Here is a 17,463-nt window from a genome sequence, read left to right on the forward strand (position 1 = left end):
TATAAAAAATATTTTTATTGATGTATTATTAACATACAATAAACTACATATTTAAAGTATACAGTTTGGTAAATTTTCACTATTAAGGCCATTTACTTCTTCTTGAATGATATTTAGTAGTTTCTGTATCTCAAGGAATTTGTCCATTTCATTTCATCTAAGTTATTTGAATTTGCAGGTGTAAAGTCATTGCCAATTTTTCCTTATTGTCTTTTACATATCTATAGAATCTGTATTGATGTCCCCTGTTTTATTCCTGGTACTGATAATTTGAGCCTTCTGTTTGACTTTTATCTCTTGATCATTCTGGCCAGTGGTTTTATTCCATTGATATTTTTCTGGTCTTTGTGTTACTGTCATATATTTTACTTTTATATGATTTATCAACTCCATGATGGATTGTTGTTATTTTTAAACAGTAGATTATTTTTAAAGAGACTTAAATAATAAGAGAAAAATATTATATTAACTCACAAATTAACAACTGACTCTTCATTTCTTTTTGTAGATCCAAATTTCCATTTAGTGTCATTTTCTGTTTGCTTGAAGGACATCTTTTAACATATTTCTTTCTTCTTTTATATGTTCGAAAATGTCTTTATTTTACTTTCATTTTCATTTTTAAGAATATTTTTACTGTTTATGGAATTCTTGGTTAGCAGTTTTTTCTTTTAAGACCTTAAGATTTTGCTGTACTGTCTTCTGGTTTACATTGTTTTCAGTGGGAAAAAAAATCTGCTGTCATCCTTATGTACGTTCTACTCTGTGTAATGTGTCTTCTTTTTCCTCTTGTTTTTAGAAGTTTTTTCTTTTTATTTCTAGTTTCCAGCAATTTGATTTTAAGGATCCTTGATGTCATTTTTTTTATGTTTCTTGTGCTTGGGGTTAATTGAGCTTCTTGGATTTGTGGGCTTAGAGTTTTCAGCAAATTTGGAGAATTTTGGCCATTATTTATTCATTATTTTTTTCTGAATTTCTTCCACTCTTCTATCCTTTGGGAACTCCAATTGCCTATATATTAGGTGGCTTGAAGTTGTTCCACAGCTCACTGCTGCTCTGTTCATTTTTTTTCAGTCTTTTCCCCTTTTGAATTCTGTATAGTTTTTATTGCTGTGTCTTCAAATTCAGTAATCTTTTCTTCTGCAGTGTTTAATTTGATAATTCCATCTAGTGTATTTTCTTTATAGATACTGTAGTTTTCATCTCTAGGGGTTTGGATTAGGTAATTTTAAATAAAAATCTTCCACATGTCTACTTAACATGTTCATTCTTTCTGCTAGATTTTTGAACACACAGAATAGTTATAAGAACTGTTTTAGTGTCCTTGTCTACTAATTCTATCATCTAATTCATTTATGGGTCAGTTTTGATTGAGAGTTTTCTCAGTATGAGAAGAGCTTTTCTTTCCTTTGTATGCTTGATAATTTAGATGTCAGACATTGTGAATTTTTATCTTGTTAGGTGTTAGATGTTCTCCTATTCCTGTAAATATTTTTGAACTTTGTTTTGGGGTGTTATTGAATTATTTGGGAAGAGTTTGATTTGGGTGGGTCTTTGTAAGTTTTTAGACAGAGCTGCTTTTATTCTAGGGAAAATCTCTCCACCCTGCACTTAAGGTAGAATTCTTTTGAATTATGAGTTTTCCCATTCTGGCTGGTGGGAACAGGAACTTTTCACAGTTCTCTATGAGCCTGGAATTTTCTCTCTATTTCTTTTAAATGATTCTTTTCCTAGGTTCAGGTACTTTCCTTACATGCATGCAGAGTTGAAGGGAGCCTTCTGCAAATCTCCAGAGTTCTCTCTCTGTGTACCTCTCCTTTCTATGGTCCTCTCTTTTCTCTGTTACTCTACCCTGTGAACTCAAGACCACTTGGCTGTCTTGGACTCCCACATCTATTCCTTAACTTACATAGACTGCCTAGCATTGCTTGATTCTGCCTCCTTATGCTGTGGCCTGTAAACTCTCTGAAGGCATAAAACTGAGGCAATTGTAGGTTCATCTTTTTCATTTTCTGTCACTCAAGCATCACTGTTCTCATGCCTACTGTCTTTAAAACCATTCTTTAATACATATTTGTCGAGTTTTTTAGTTATGTCAGGAGAAAAGTTAAATACACACCTTGTCAATCCATCTTGTATCTTTTATATGCAAGTGTATGTGCAAGTATAAGTCATCCGAATAACCCACATTCACAGAAAGATATACAAGATGAAAAGGCAGAGGGCTATGTCAGATGAAGGAACAAGATAAAACCCCAGAAAAACAACTAAATGAACTGGAGATAGGCAACCTTCCAGAAAAAGAATTCAGAATAATGATAGTGAAGATGATACAGGACCTCTGAAAAAGAATGGAGGTAGAGATCGAGAAGATGCAAGAAATGTTTAACAAAGATCTAGAAGATTTAAAGAACCATCAAACAGAGATGAACAATACAATAACTGAAATGAAAACTACACTAGAAGGAATCAATAGCAGAATAACTGAAGCAGAAGAACTTATAAGTGACCTGGAAGACAGAATGGTGGAATTCACTGCTGCGGAACAGAATAAAGAAAAAAGAATGAAAAGAAATGAAGACAGCCTAAGAGACCTCTGGGACAACATTCAACTCACCAACATTCGCATTATAGGGGTCGTAGAAGGAGAAGAGAGAAAGGAAAGGACCTAAGAAAATATTTGAAAAAATTATAGTCGAAAACTTCCCTAAAATGGGAAAGGAAATAACCACCCAAGTCCAGGAAGCCCAGATCATCCCATACAGGATAAACCCAAGGAGAAACACGCCGAGACACATAGTAATCAAATTGGCAAAAATTAAAGACAAAGAAAAATTATTGAAAGCATCAAGGGCCAAACGACAAATTACATACAAGGGAACTCCCATAAGGTTAACAGCTGATTTCTCAGCAGAAACTCTACAAGCCAGAAGGGAGTGGCATGATATACTTAAAGTGATGAAAGGGAAGAACCTACAACCAACATTACTCTACCCGCCAAGGATCTCATTCAGATTCGTTGGAGAAATCAAAAGCTTTACAGACAAGCAAAAGCTAAGAGAATTCAGCACCACCAAACCAGCTCTACAACAAATGCTAAAGGAACTTCTCTAAGTGGGAAGCACAAGAGAAGAAAACGACCTACAAAAACCAACCCAAAACACTTAAGAAAATGGTCACAGGAACATACATATCGATAACTACCCTAAATATGAATGGATTAAATGCTCCAACCAAAAGACAAGGGCTTGCTGAATGGATACAAAAACAAGACCCATATATATGCTGTCTACAAGAGACCCACTTCAGACCTAGGGACACATTCAGACTGAAAGTGAGGGGATGGAAAAAGATATTCCATGCAAATGGAAATCAAAACAAAGCTGGAGTAGCAATACTCATATCAGATAAAATAGACTTTACAATAAAGAATGTTACAAGAGACAAGAAAGAACACTACATAATGATCAAGGGATCAATCCAAGCAGAAGATATAGCAATTATGACTATATATGCACCCAACATAGGAGCACCTCAATACATAAGGCAACTGATAACAGCTATAAAAGAGGAAATCAACAGTAACACAATAATAGTGAGGGACTTTAACACCTCACTTACACCAATGGACAGATCATCCAAAATGAAAATAAATAAGGAAACACAAGCTTTAAATGACACAATAGACCAGATAGATTTAGTTGATATTTATAGGACATTCCATCCAAAAACAGCAGATTACACTTTCTTCTCAAGTGTGCACAGAACATTCTCCAGGATAGATCACATCATGGGTCACAAATCAAGCCTCAGTAATTTTAAGGAAATTGAAATCATATAATGCATCTTTTCTGACCACAATGCTATGAGATTAGAAATCAATTACAGGAAAAAAAAGTAAAAAACAGAAACACCTGGAAGCTAAACAATACGTTAGTAAATAACCAAGAGATCCCTGAAGAAATCAAAGAGGAAATCAAAAAATACTTAGAGGCAAATGACAATGAAAACACGATGATCCAAAACCTATGGGATGCAGCAAAAGCAGTTCTAAGAGGGAAGTTTATAGCTATATAAGCCTACCGCAAGAAACAAGAAAAATCCCAAATAAACAATCCAACCTTACACCTAAAGGAACTAGAGAAATAAGAACAAGCAAAACCCAAAGTTAGCAGAAGGAAAGAAATCATAAATATCAGAGCAGAAATAAATGAACTAGAAACAAAGAAAACAATAGCAAAGATCCATAAAACTAAAAGTTGGTTCTTTGAGAAGATAAACAAAATTGCTAAATCATTAGCCAGACTCATCAAGAAAAAGAGGGAGAGGATTCAAATCAATAAAATCAGAAATGAAAAAGGAGAAGTTACAACAGACACCGCAGAAATAAAAAGCATCCTAAGAGACTACTACAAGCAACTCTATGCCAATAAAATGGACAACCTGGAAGAAATGGACAAATTCTTAGAGAAGTATAACCTTCCAAGACTGAACCAGGAAGAAATAGAAAATATGAACAGATTAATCACAAGCATTGAAATTGAAACTGAATAAAAATCTTCCAGCAAACAAAAGTCCAGGACCAGATGGCTTCACAGGTGAATTCTAGCAAACATTTAGAGAAGAGCTAACATGCATCCTCCTCAAACTCCTCCAAAATGTTGCAGAGGAAGGAACACGTGCAAACTCATTCTATGAGGCCACCATCACCCTGATATCAGAACCAGAAAAAGATACTACAAAAAAACAAAATTACAGACTGATATCACTCATGAATATAGATGCAAAAATCCTCAACAAAATACTAGCAAACAGAATCCAACAACATTAAAAGGATCAGACACCATGACCAAGTGGGATTTATCCCAGGGATGCAAGGATTCTTCAATATATGCAAGTCAATCAATGTGATACACCATATTAACAAATTGAAGAAGAAAAACCATATGATCATCTCAATAGATGCAGAAAGAGCTTTTGAGAAGATTCAACACCCATTTATGATAAAAACTCTACAGAAAGTGGGCATAGAGAGAACCACCTCAACATAATAAAGGCCATATATGACAAGCCCACAGCAAACATCATTCTCAATGGTGAAAAACTGAAAGCATTTCCTCTAAGATCAGGAACAAGACAAGGATGTCCACTCTCACCACTGTTATTCAGTGTAGTTTTGAAAGTCCTAGCCACAGCAGTCAGAGAAGAAAAAGAAATAAAAGGAATCCAAGTTGGAAAAGAAGAAGTAAAACTGTCACTGTTTGTGGATGACATGATACTATACATAGAGAATCCTAAAGATGCCACTAGAAAACTACTAGAGCTAATCAATGAATTTGGTAAAGTAGCAGGATACAAAATTAATGCACAGAAATCTCTTGCATTCCTATACACTAATGATGAAAAATCTGGAAGAGAAATTAAGGAAACACTCCCATTTACCACTGCAACAAAAAGAATAAAATACCTAGGAATAAACCTACCTAGGGAGACAAAAGACCTGTATGCAGGAAACTATAAGACACTGATGAAAGAAATTAAAGACGATACCAACAGATGGAGAGATATACCATGTTCTTGGATTGGAAGAATCAATATTGTGAAAATGACTATACTACCCAAAGCAATCTACAGATTCAATGCAATCCCTATCAAATTACCAATAGCACTTTTTACAGAACTAGAACAAGAAGTCTTAAACTTTGTATGGAGCACGAAAGGCCCCGAATAGGCAAAGCAGTCTTGAGGGAAAAAAATGGAGCTGGAGGAATCAGACTCCCTGACTTCAGACTATACTACAAAGCTACCATAATCAAGACAATATGGTACTGGCACAAAAACAAAAATACAGATCAGTGGAACAGGATAGAAAGCCCAGAGATAAACCCACACACATATGGTCAACTAATCTATGACAAAGGAGGTAAGGAGAAAGACAGTCTCTTCAATAAATGGTGCTGAGACAACTGGACAGCTACATGTAAAAGAATGAAATTAGAACACTAACACCATACCCAAAAATAAACTCAAAATGGAGTCGAGACCTAAATGTAAGACCGGACACTATAAAACTCTTAGAGGAAAACATAGGAAGAACACTCTTTGATATAAATCACAGCAAGATCCTTTTTGATCCACCTCCTAGAGTAATGGAAATAAAAACAAAAATAAACAAAGGGGACCTAATGAAACTTCAAAGCTTTTGCACAGCAAAGGAAACCATAAACAAACGAAAAGACAACCCTCTGAATGGGAGAAAATATTTCCCAACAAATCAACGGACAAAGGATTAATCTGCAAAATTATATATATAAAGAGCTCATGCAGCTCAATATTTAAAAAATATTTATTTTTTAAATATTTAAAAAATATTTTTAAAAAAACCCAGTCCAAAAATGGGCAGAAGACCTAAATAGACATTTCTCCAAAGAAGACATACAGATGGCCAAGAAGCACATGAAAAGCTGCTCAACATCACTAATTATTAGAGAAATGCAAATCAAAACTACAATGAGGTATCACCTCACACCAGTTAGAATGGGCATCATCAGAAAATGTACAAACAACAAATGCTGGAGAGGGTGTGGAGAAAAGGGAACCCTCTTGCACTCTTGGTGGGAGTGCAAATTGATACAGCCACTATGGAGAACAGTATGGAGGTTCCTTATAAAACTAAAAATAGAATTACCATATGATCCAGCAATCCCACTACTGGGCATATACCAGAGAAAACCATAATTCAAAAAGACACATGCACTCCAGTGTTCATTGCAGCAATATTTACAATAGCCAGGTCATGGAAGAAACTTAAATGCCCATCGATAGATGGATGGATGAAGAAGATGTGGTACATACATACAATGGAGTATTACTGAGCCATGAAAAGGGACGAAATTGGGTCATTTGTAGAGACATGGATGGATATAGAGACTGTCATACAGAGTGAAGTAAGTCAGAAAGAAAAACAAATATTGCATATTAACGTCTATATGTGGAATCTAGAAAAATGGTACAGATGAACCGGTTTGCAGGGCAGAAATTGAGACACAGATGTAGAGAACAAACATATGGACACCAAGGGGGGAAAGCGGCGGGGTGGGGGCCGGGTGGTGGTGTGATGAATTGGGAGATTGGGATTGACATGTATACACTGATGTATATAAAATGGACGACTAATCAGAACCTGCTGTATATAAAAAAAATAACAACAACAAAGTATAAGTCATCCATGGAAAGTTTTGGCTTTCCTTATTTAATTCAGTCCATTTCCTAGATGTGTATGGGAGGGAGATGTAAGAAGTTATCCAAGGCTGAAGAAGCCATTTTAATGTGCTGTCACTAATTTGAACTATAGCTCTAAATCTTCACCTATATCTGAATCTACCAAAAGCAAATCCATTGGCCCAAAATTCTGAAGTAATTTTTTGCCCCCAAATTCCTGTGTCCATTGTTACAAGTGTATTTTCTCTAATATTCTCAGAAGACAACTTCACTTGATTAAACAGAATACAATCTCTACAGGTACCCAAACTCCTAGAAACATTTCATAAATAATGGCCCAAATATGAGCATGGCAAAAAATACTTTTATTAGAAGTCATAAAATGAGTTTTTATTTTCAGGGAGAAGTTGTTGAAGTTACATTTGTAGGTGCTAACCCGAAGAATTCAGCAGAGAACAAGGTAAGCATCATTGATTCTTTGTACAAATTTAAGTCCACTTTTTAGCCTTTCATTTACTTAAGTATCCCTACAGAGCTTAACAAAATAAAGGTAAAATGTTCCAACTTACTTTTCATCTTATTTTGTAGGTGTGAGGAAATTTTCAGTGGGAACAGTTAACGTAGAGTTGAGTCTGGGAAAAAAGCCCACAGGAAACATTTAACTGGTTCTACTTACGATCACATATAGCACAATGCATAGAGAATGGCATTGTCTCTTGAGATGATGAAGATTTGAATACAGTTCCTATTTCCATATTCCAATTTTAAAACTCTATTGAATTTGGTAAAATAATCCTAAGGCCAGTGTGACATGTATCTTTGTCTCCTCTCCTCTTCTCCTGCACTCCTGACTCTGGTCCTGCCTCTACTGTTGTGGAATGATCATGGATCCCTGGGTGGACGCTCTACTGGCTTGGAGCCCTGGCCCATGCACTTTACTTTTTCTTGCATTGGCCATTTCCCTAGTTTTTGCTACTGGCACTAATATGGTATTTATTTATTAATCTTGAAAAATGACACAAGAAATACAGATCCCATGTAAAAACAGACAGTATAGAAGTGCTTAAAATAGAACGTGAAAATACCTCCTTTTCATAAACATTTTTAGAGGTAATCACTGTTGACAGTTTGTTACATATCATTTCATAGTTTTTTGTTTTTGTCATATGTATTTATATATGTAATAAAGTATATATAATATATCTATGAATAAAGTTATTTTATTCCTCTGTAACTTCCTTGGAATGTTCATATGACTACACAAGCAATAACCAGACTCATTTGAGTTGTAAAAATTCAAACAACAAAGAAATATATAGAGGAAATAGAAAGTGGGTTTATGAAAGTGATTTCAAGGTCAGATTTTTTCATAGGGTGGAGAATGCATTCACTTTATCTATGAGCCATTCTTCCCAGAGCCCACTGTCACTTACAATCCAAAATACCTTTCTTCCAAATAAGCCTTCCCATCCCTGTTTATTAAAATATGGTTATTCCTTTGATAAAAATTGTGACAATATGACATTTTCAAATATGATATTGGGGAAATTTTTTCTACCGCTTGGGCAGTCAACATGCACATGTTTGAAATAACTTCTCTAGGCAGTCAAGTCATGCCAGAATATTTACATGTTTACAACATTACTTTCTAAAGATATTAAAGTGTTGTAGCAAGACTGCAGGATTAGCTGTAATCTGACATCCTTAGGGTAGAGAAATATTATCATCATTATTGCCATGGAGAAACAAGAGACTAAACTGCTTAAAGCGCTATAATGAGAATAGAATTAATTTCTAAGAATGTTTTGGGACTTGGCATAAAACAATTTCTGGTGCCCTTTATTTTTAGTAATCATCACTTCCTCACCACTATTTATTGAATGCTTACTCTTTGCAGGTACGAGGCTAAAGTTTTACATACATCATCACATGAATCTAATTTAATCCTCCCTACTGCCCAATGAGTTATGTTTTATTATCCCTGTTTTACAGGTGAATAAACTGAGGCTTAGAGAGATTAATTAACCTGTATGAACTAATTATGTATCTGGAAAAGATTAAGGTTGGGAGGCGAGGAGAGGATGGTCACATAGTTCACACATTCAGCATCCTAGCCTTGTCCTCTGATCTGCACTCTAGACCTATACACTGGGTCCTACTCCACCCTATCTCCTACTCCATTGAAGGCCTTCCCAGTGTCACTCTGCCCTAAATGGCCATGAACAGTTCTCTTTGAGAGTCACTGTGGTTACGAAAACTTTTTTTATTGAATATAATCCATTAGGTGAGTAATTGAAGAATTTTAAATAATCCCATGGCCCAGCTATAAGTAGGTGATCCATTCAGCATTTATTTGAACACCTGTAAATTACAGGGTTGTGATGGATAAAGGTAAATTAGACACAAGTCCTGCCCTTAAGGGCCATAATCTAAAGATTTTTAAGGAAAATTGGAGATTTATGGCCTTTGTATATTTTAATTTATTATGTTATTTAAATATATGCTTTATTTGAAGCTGAATTCTTGGCCTAAAACAAATTACTATAATTTTCCACTGATGTGGAAATTTTTATTTTCCACTGGGAAAATAAAATCTGCTTATGATGTGGGTTTCTAGGAATCCATTATGACAAAATATAAGGGTCGCTTATAGCACCCTAGGAGTAGGAAGATTTATGCATCCTTTTCCATTCTTTCACTAAGGCAGGTATATTTACTAATAATTCACTTACCTGGAGATGAAAAGATGAGGAAATTTTCCCATTTTCCCTCCTAAATCTTGAGGTGAATAGAGAAGGTCTTGGAATACAGATCAGTAAACATGTCATGAAACTGTTTGCTGCATTTTCTAAATCTTGTTTTATTTCATCTCTTCTTTGCTCTAATTCCCAAAATTTTCTCTCAGCTCTAAAATTATGCTTCATTCCGCTTTCTAAAGAAAAGCCGTGCTTTTTAATAGACTGGATGAATTAACACTCTGAAGACATTGCATAGAATGTTAAGAGGAACACCTAAGGATTTGGATGAAATTCTAATACACGTTCATATCAGATATTGGGAGGTTAGCAATGGTCAACAAAGGGGAGTATGGGGTATGTACAATGTACAAACACGTTTCTTCTGTGACTATGCAGTGTCTGATCAGTTATATTAATTGCATTTCAGACCCATCAGACCTTCCTCACTGTGGAGAAATATGAGGCCACATCAGCAACATGGAAGATAATGCATAATGATGCCTCCTGGGAGACTCGGTGAGCACGTTTATTGACTATTTTGTTTTTCAAGCCCTGAAACGAGTTGGTTAGTAATGCAGAGAAGACAAATGGGAAGACTGGCTCAGTACATGATATTAATGATACCAAATTCCCAAGGAGCCTTCTGGCCATATTTAGTTGATTTATTAGATTTCATTTTGATCCTCTTTTTCTACAAAACAATGTGGTGTGTGCTTCTGTAAGATTAGATGCTAATGAGGTTATGACCTCAATTCTTATAAACATCTGTTAGTGTTGTCTTTTTCCATGGTCACAGACATTACCCCTAAGAGCTGGTTAGCCTTCCTGCAAAGTGGTTGAAAGGGCTGCTGGGTGAAGGTGTTGAGATGGCTCTGTAGAGCCCAACATCCCTTCTGGGAAAATAACGAGTCCATACCTACCATGTATTACATGTTTGTATATGGTCAATGATTCTTCATTTGAATTACTAAAACACAAGAAGCTTGAGTGTTTAATTCTTACTGACCCAAGGAGGAAAGGAATGTGTTTATGGAGTTCCCTCAGAGAAACATCTCTCTGTGCTTTTTGTTATCAAATACCTGAGCTGAATAGATAATGTAAAGATTTGAAAATATATTTGAAGTAAGAAAATGTTTCCGTTCCTAACTCTGTAAACTTCATACCACAGGACAGTAGCATGGACATGGGCAAAATTTTTGGCAATTTGTGTCTAATTCAAACCACTTCAAGCTAAGTGATTATTTGTATATTGGTTTGGCTCCCATGGTTAACTGAAAATAGAGATATGACCTTGTTGTGGCCTATTTGATAGCCATTCAAAAATATGGGCATAATGTTTATTCTGATCTTTAGGACTCTAGGGTATAGGTAATCTTTAAACAAGTAATACATACATATTTATTGCCAAAATAAGGTTATACGGATGACAAAAAAGGATGATTTGTTTTCAAGAGCCCACAATCAGAATAGCATTCAACACGGAGGATATGTGTAGTCTTCAGCCTTGTTCAACAGCAGCAGTATCACCAGCTATTTACTGAAAGCACTGGACCTGTCACTGAGGAAACATAGGATGCTGAGCACACCCTCTCTGCCCAGGGGATTTGCCCTCCACATAACTGAGAGTATCAGTTAGTTAACCCATGGTAGCTTGCTGTATCTAGGAGAGTAGCTGAACTTCCTGCCATGGTCTACAAGGACCAACGTGATCTGACTCCATCTGTTTCTATCATCTCAGCCACTCTTCTACAGTTCACTCTGCCCTGATCCTACTCACCTGTATCCTGTTCCATGGCTGTACCAAGTCTGCTCCTGCTTCAGACACTTTGCATTCTCTCTTCCTTATTCCTAGAATATTCTTCCTCTAGACGTGTGTGGGTTCAGTTTAAATGACATCTCCTTAGGGCTCCCTCTGTCCTACTTCTTCATTTCACTTATAAATTTAAAAATTATTTGTTGGTTTACTTGTTTATTGCTTTCTTCCTATCTCTGCCCTAGTAGAACATAAACTCCATGAAACTTTGGACCACGTCTGTCTCACTCGCTATGGTATTCTCAGTACCTCCAGCATAGAGTCTGGCACATGAGCTAATGAAATATATATTTTGAACAAATGAATCTAGATGCAAAAAGGAGTGTCAAGTTGAAGCAGAGGATGGCAAGGGCTAAAAGGATGCTATAGCAGTTTTAAAGCAGGGGACATCCTGTGTTCTGAATATCAAGTGAGGCTACCTGGGATAGATAGAATTTAAGTAGCTAGGTAGAACAAGTGAAGATATTTCTACAAATGGCTGTTTCTTAAAGGTCTGCTTCTAGGAAGTATTTACTGTTTTGTTCATTGCTATACTCTCAATATCTAGCATAGTGCCTTGCTTATGGTAGGTACTCCCTTCCTATTCATTTAATGAATAATCATACACTTTTCTAATCACACATTTTTAAGAGTAAAATTGGGTTTGTTTGTTTGTTTCCTGCCAACAGTTTCTATTGGCACAAGGGATTAAGGGGTCATAGCAATGCAACGATACAATGGCATATTCCAGATACTGCCCAACCTGGAACCTACAGAATAAGATACTTTGGACACAATCGGAAAAAGAACTTTCTCAAGGCTGTCATACTTCCGTTTGAAAGCACTCCCTCCACTTTTGACGTTGTAACTACTTGGTGAAAAGTTGACAAAGATAAAAAAGTTGATAAAGAGCAGCTGTACTCTGTATGATTTAAATAATCAATTTCATGTGAATGTAACCATTATGATGACTTCAATAATTGTCCTTGTTTGGGGACAGATAGTTTACTACTAATGGGACAGGTGTGTGTGTCTGTCTGTGTGTGTGTGTGTGTGTGTGTGTGTGTGTGTGTGAGAGAGAGAGAGAGAGAGAGAGAAAGAGAGAGAGAGAGAGAGAGACATGTGTATGTGTCCCATTTACCTTTGCTCTAGTAGATTTTACATCATGGTCTGCTGCCTAAAGCATGATTTCCCTTGGGGCCCTGTGGTTGTTTAAAGAAAGAGTTACCCTCAATATGAAACCTCTGAAATGTTAGTGAGAGTGGTTAAAGATGTGTGAACAATGTTTAAACTATTTATTTATAGAATTATGGAATGATAGCACTTAAAAAGTTTAAAGAGGTCATCTAGTTGGATCCTTCATTTTACAGATGGGAAAATGAAGTTTTATGGATTTAAGATTAGCATAAGGCTAGGACCTTGTCCCTCAGTCACATTTTAAAAATATTATATAAACATTGACCATAAATGTGTAAGCCCAGTTAGAGAAAATTAGCATGCCAGTTTTTCTATACTGAGTGTAGCTTTTCAAAGAAGTCACCCTGGAGTTGATATGGCTGATCCAGAGTTTTGTTGATGTTCAAATCATTTCTGGAATTGCCTTCAGAGCCCAATTATGAGAAAGTCAGACTTGTAATATTTTGGTCATGCCCTGTGTTTCCCTAGGTGCCCTTATCCCACTGAATTGTGTCCCGTATTTCCAAGACTTGTTCTAAGTGATTTTTGATTGTTTCACTAATCAAATTCACCCCAAACCCACAAAGTTTTGCTCTTAGTGTAGATACTAAAACGAAAAAAGAATGAAATTAGAACACTCCCTAACACCATATACAAAAATAAACTCAAAATGGATTAAAGACCTAAATGTAAGGCCAGACATTATCAAACTCTTAGAGGAAAACATAGGCAGAACAGTCTATGACATAAATCACAGCAAGATCCTTTTTAACCCACCTCCTACAGAAATGGAAATAAAAACAAAAATAAACAAATGGGACCTAATGAGACTTAAAAGCTTTTGCACAGCAAAGGAAACCATAAACAAGACAACCCTCAGAATGGGAGAAAATATTTGCAAACAAAGCAACTGACAAAGGATTAATCCCCAAAATATACAAGCAGCTTATGCAGCTCAATATCACATAAACAAGTAACCCAAACCAAAAATGGGCAGAAGACCTAAATAGACATTTCTCCAAAGAAGATATACAGATTGCCAACAAACACATGAAAGGATGCTCAACATCACTAATCATTAGAGAAATGCAAATCAAAACTACAATGAGGTATCACCTCCCACTGGTCAGAATGGCCATCATCAAAAACTCTACAAACAATAAATGCTGGAGAGGGTGTGGAGAAGAGGGAACCCTCTTGCACTGTTGGTGGGAATGTAAATTGATGCAGCCACTATGGGGAAGAGTATGGAGGTTCCTTAAAAAACTAAAAACAGAACTACCACATGACCCAGCAATCCCACTACTGGGCATATACCCAGAGAAAACCATAATTCAAAAAGAGTCATGTACCACAATATTCACTGCAGCACTATTTACAATAGCCAGGACACAGAAGCAACCTAAGTGTCCATAGACAGATGAATGGATAAAGAAGATGTGGAACATATATACAATGGATAAAGAAGATGTGGCACATATATACAATGGAATATTACTCAGCCATTAAAAAAATGAAATTAAGTTATTTGTAGTGAGGTGGATGGACGTAGAGTCTGTCATACAGAGTGAAGTAAGTCAGAAAGAGAAAAATAAATACCATATGCTAACACATATATATGGAATCTATAAAAGAAAAAAAATGGTTCTGACAAACCTAGGGGCAGGACAGGAATAAAGACACAGACGTGAGAACAGACTTGAGGACACAGGGAGGGGGAAGGGGAAGCTGGGATGAAGTGAGAGAGTGGCATGGACATATATACACTACCAAATGTAAAATAGATAGCTGGTGGGAAGCAGCTACATCTCACAGGGAGATCACCTCAGTGCTTTGTGACCACCTAGAGGGGTGGGCTAGGGAGCGTGGGAGGGAGACGCAAGAGGGAGGGGATATGGGGATAAATGTATACATATATACACTGATTCACTTTGTTATAAAGCAGAAACTAACACAACATTGTAAAGCAATTATACTCCAATAAAAATATTTTAAAAAATTAAGTGGAATTCTAGAACTGAAAAATGAAATATCTATATTTTTAAAATTTGCCCTATATGTCTTTTGTCCATATTTCTATTGGATGGATAGTCATTTTCTTATTTATAGAAACTTTTTAAACTTTAAGGAAATTAGCCTGTTGTCTGTTGTATGTGTTGCAAAATTTTTGTTGTTGTTTGCCTTCTGACTTTGTTTATAGTTTTTCCATGCAGCAATTTAAAATTTTTCTTCAGTTGAATTTAAAAATTTTTATGGAAAAAAAAAGAAAGTGATACTGGCTTTAAACAGAGTCCTCAAAGGAGAGGCTCTGAATTCATTTATCTGTCATTTCTTATTCACTCACTCACTCACTCACTCATGGACCCGTTCAATCATAGAATATTTATTAAGGCTTACTCTCCTACCCAGCAATGCACTAGTGCAGCTCTGACAATTAGTGAGATCATATTTAGGCTAAACGTATGTGTCAAAAGGTGACTGTTTTTTTTTTTTTTTTTTTTTTTGCGGTACACGGGCCTCTCACTGTTGTGGCCTCTCCCGTTGCGGAGCACAGTCTCCAGACATGCAGGCTCAGCGGCCATGGCTTACAGGCCCAGGCGCTCGGCGGCATGTGGGATCTTCCTGGACCGGGGCACGAACCCGTGTCCCCTGCATCGGCAGGCAGACTCTCAACCACTGTGCCACCAGGGAAGCCCAAGGTGACTGTTTTAAAGGAGAAAATATTCAATTCAATGTATAAATTTTGCAGAGACATTGAAAAATCAGTAATCTTCAAGTCACATCTTGTATATCGCCTATGTTGGGTACTCTAATTTGGGGGTAAATAGGCTCCAGACAACTTGGAGAAAGCTGTTCTGAAAGTTATTTCGGGGTATTGTGAAATACCCAGTCTAATATCTGAAAGAATGAGATATAACAGTCTGACATCGATTGACTGAAAGTACTAATTGCATTTAAAATTATCCAAGTTAACTAGGAGCTCCCAGTCTGCAAAATAAATTTCCAAAAACTGAGTCATGCTTTTGTATGTGTGTAAAAGCTTTAGCATTTTGGGGAAAAATCAACTTTTAGTTTAAAAAACCTTTCAAGTTTGAAAATAATACTGATATTAATAATAATATTTGCATCCATTTAGGTAAGACTTAAACATGCTATATTGTATTATTAGAATGAACCTGGAACATATTTTGATGAATCAGTACTCTAGAGGCTGTTTCTGTGCAGGTTAACTGCTGGAGAATTAACTGATTAGGATTTCAATGGGTGGTGATCATTTTCCTAATGATACCATCCTCTTTAGGATAAAAGTTCAAAGGCCTAAAAGAGCAGGTGCTTCTGAAGGTAGTTGATCCCAGAAAGACCAATTATATTGAACCTATGACAATATTTTTAAAAGTATTTTTTTATGACTCAGAAGAGGTTTTGAATTATTTTCCATCCCCTCCATGCCTCCCATTGAAGCTTTTCTCAACCGGCCTATGATTCTGTATTATTTACTTGCCGCTATGCCAAGGCAACCATTGTCTTACCTACTGCTGATCCTTCGGCACCCCACCCTCTGCCACCAGTGCTATTGACCCCATATAACCCACAGAAACCTGTTTTCTCACTGCCTGCCATCTGATAAAGTTCCATTCCTGCAGTTTGCCTGTAAAAATTAGACCAGATCTCTACATCATAAATACTATAGTTATTCACTTGAGCATAAAAGAACAGCACATAGAGGCTGATCTCATCTGTTAAGATAAAAACAGATCCAATCTCTGTGGTTCTGAGTGGCTCATTGGAGCCAAAGCACGTGGAGAAAACTGAAATTGGTGGAGAATGTATAAAAGGGGGTTCAGTGGGTGGGAGAATTCTTTTGGAGAAGATTTTTTTTCTCATGTCAAAGTGTCTGTGTTTTATTTGCTGTACTCTGTCTACTCTGGTTTTAAGGATGCTATTACTTCAAAAAGTACTGAATGATCCACCTCTATTTTTCAATGAGTATTATGTAAATTGTCAGTATTCAGTAGAATGTTTAAAAAATTAATAATTACACTTGGGACCTTATTTTCTAATGAGAGGTATAGACAAATGAGCCATTCTTTCTTTTTAAGAGATGGAACAAATGGTGGTAGATTACGTGTAAATCAGGTTGGAAAGTGATATAAATGACCTCTGTAAGTAATCACCCAAACATAAGGGATGTTTGGATGACAGGACTTGCTTTCTGTATTGCAAAATGTAGGCATTCATCTCAGCAAATTTATATTGAGCACTTACATACTTTTTGGCAGGCATTATACTAAGCCCTAAAGATATAATAATGATGAAGGCACCATAAGTTCTTATCATCAAAGAACTTGGAGTTTAATGGAAAAAGCCCACAGAGTGGCCCACGCTACTACAGTAGTCTAGGGTGTTAGAGATGGCACCATAGATGGTCTTGGGGATATTACAGTAGGTTTCCTGGAAGAAGTAACATCTAAGTTAAGACCTGAAGGATATTAGCTAGGAGAAAGGTAATGGTGTGTGTGTGTGTGTGTGTGTGTG

General features: G+C 36.3%; 1 protein-coding gene across 1 annotated transcript in view; it reads left to right on the top strand.

Moving 5' to 3' along the window:
• The window catches only part of ASAH2 (N-acylsphingosine amidohydrolase 2), a 108,649-nt gene that overhangs the window by 64,528 nt on the left and 26,658 nt on the right, over positions 1-17,463 (top strand). Inside the window, exons 18-20 of the mRNA XM_065893907.1 lie at positions 7,622-7,681; positions 10,387-10,475; positions 12,441-12,615. Of these exons, the coding sequence (XP_065749979.1) occupies positions 7,622-7,681; positions 10,387-10,475; positions 12,441-12,615 (324 nt within the window). The remainder of the gene's footprint in view (positions 1-7,621; positions 7,682-10,386; positions 10,476-12,440; positions 12,616-17,463) is intronic.

Source organism: Phocoena phocoena, chromosome 16 (assembly GCF_963924675.1).
Source record: "Phocoena phocoena chromosome 16, mPhoPho1.1, whole genome shotgun sequence".
In the NCBI taxonomy this organism is placed as follows: Eukaryota; Metazoa; Chordata; class Mammalia; order Artiodactyla; family Phocoenidae; genus Phocoena; species Phocoena phocoena.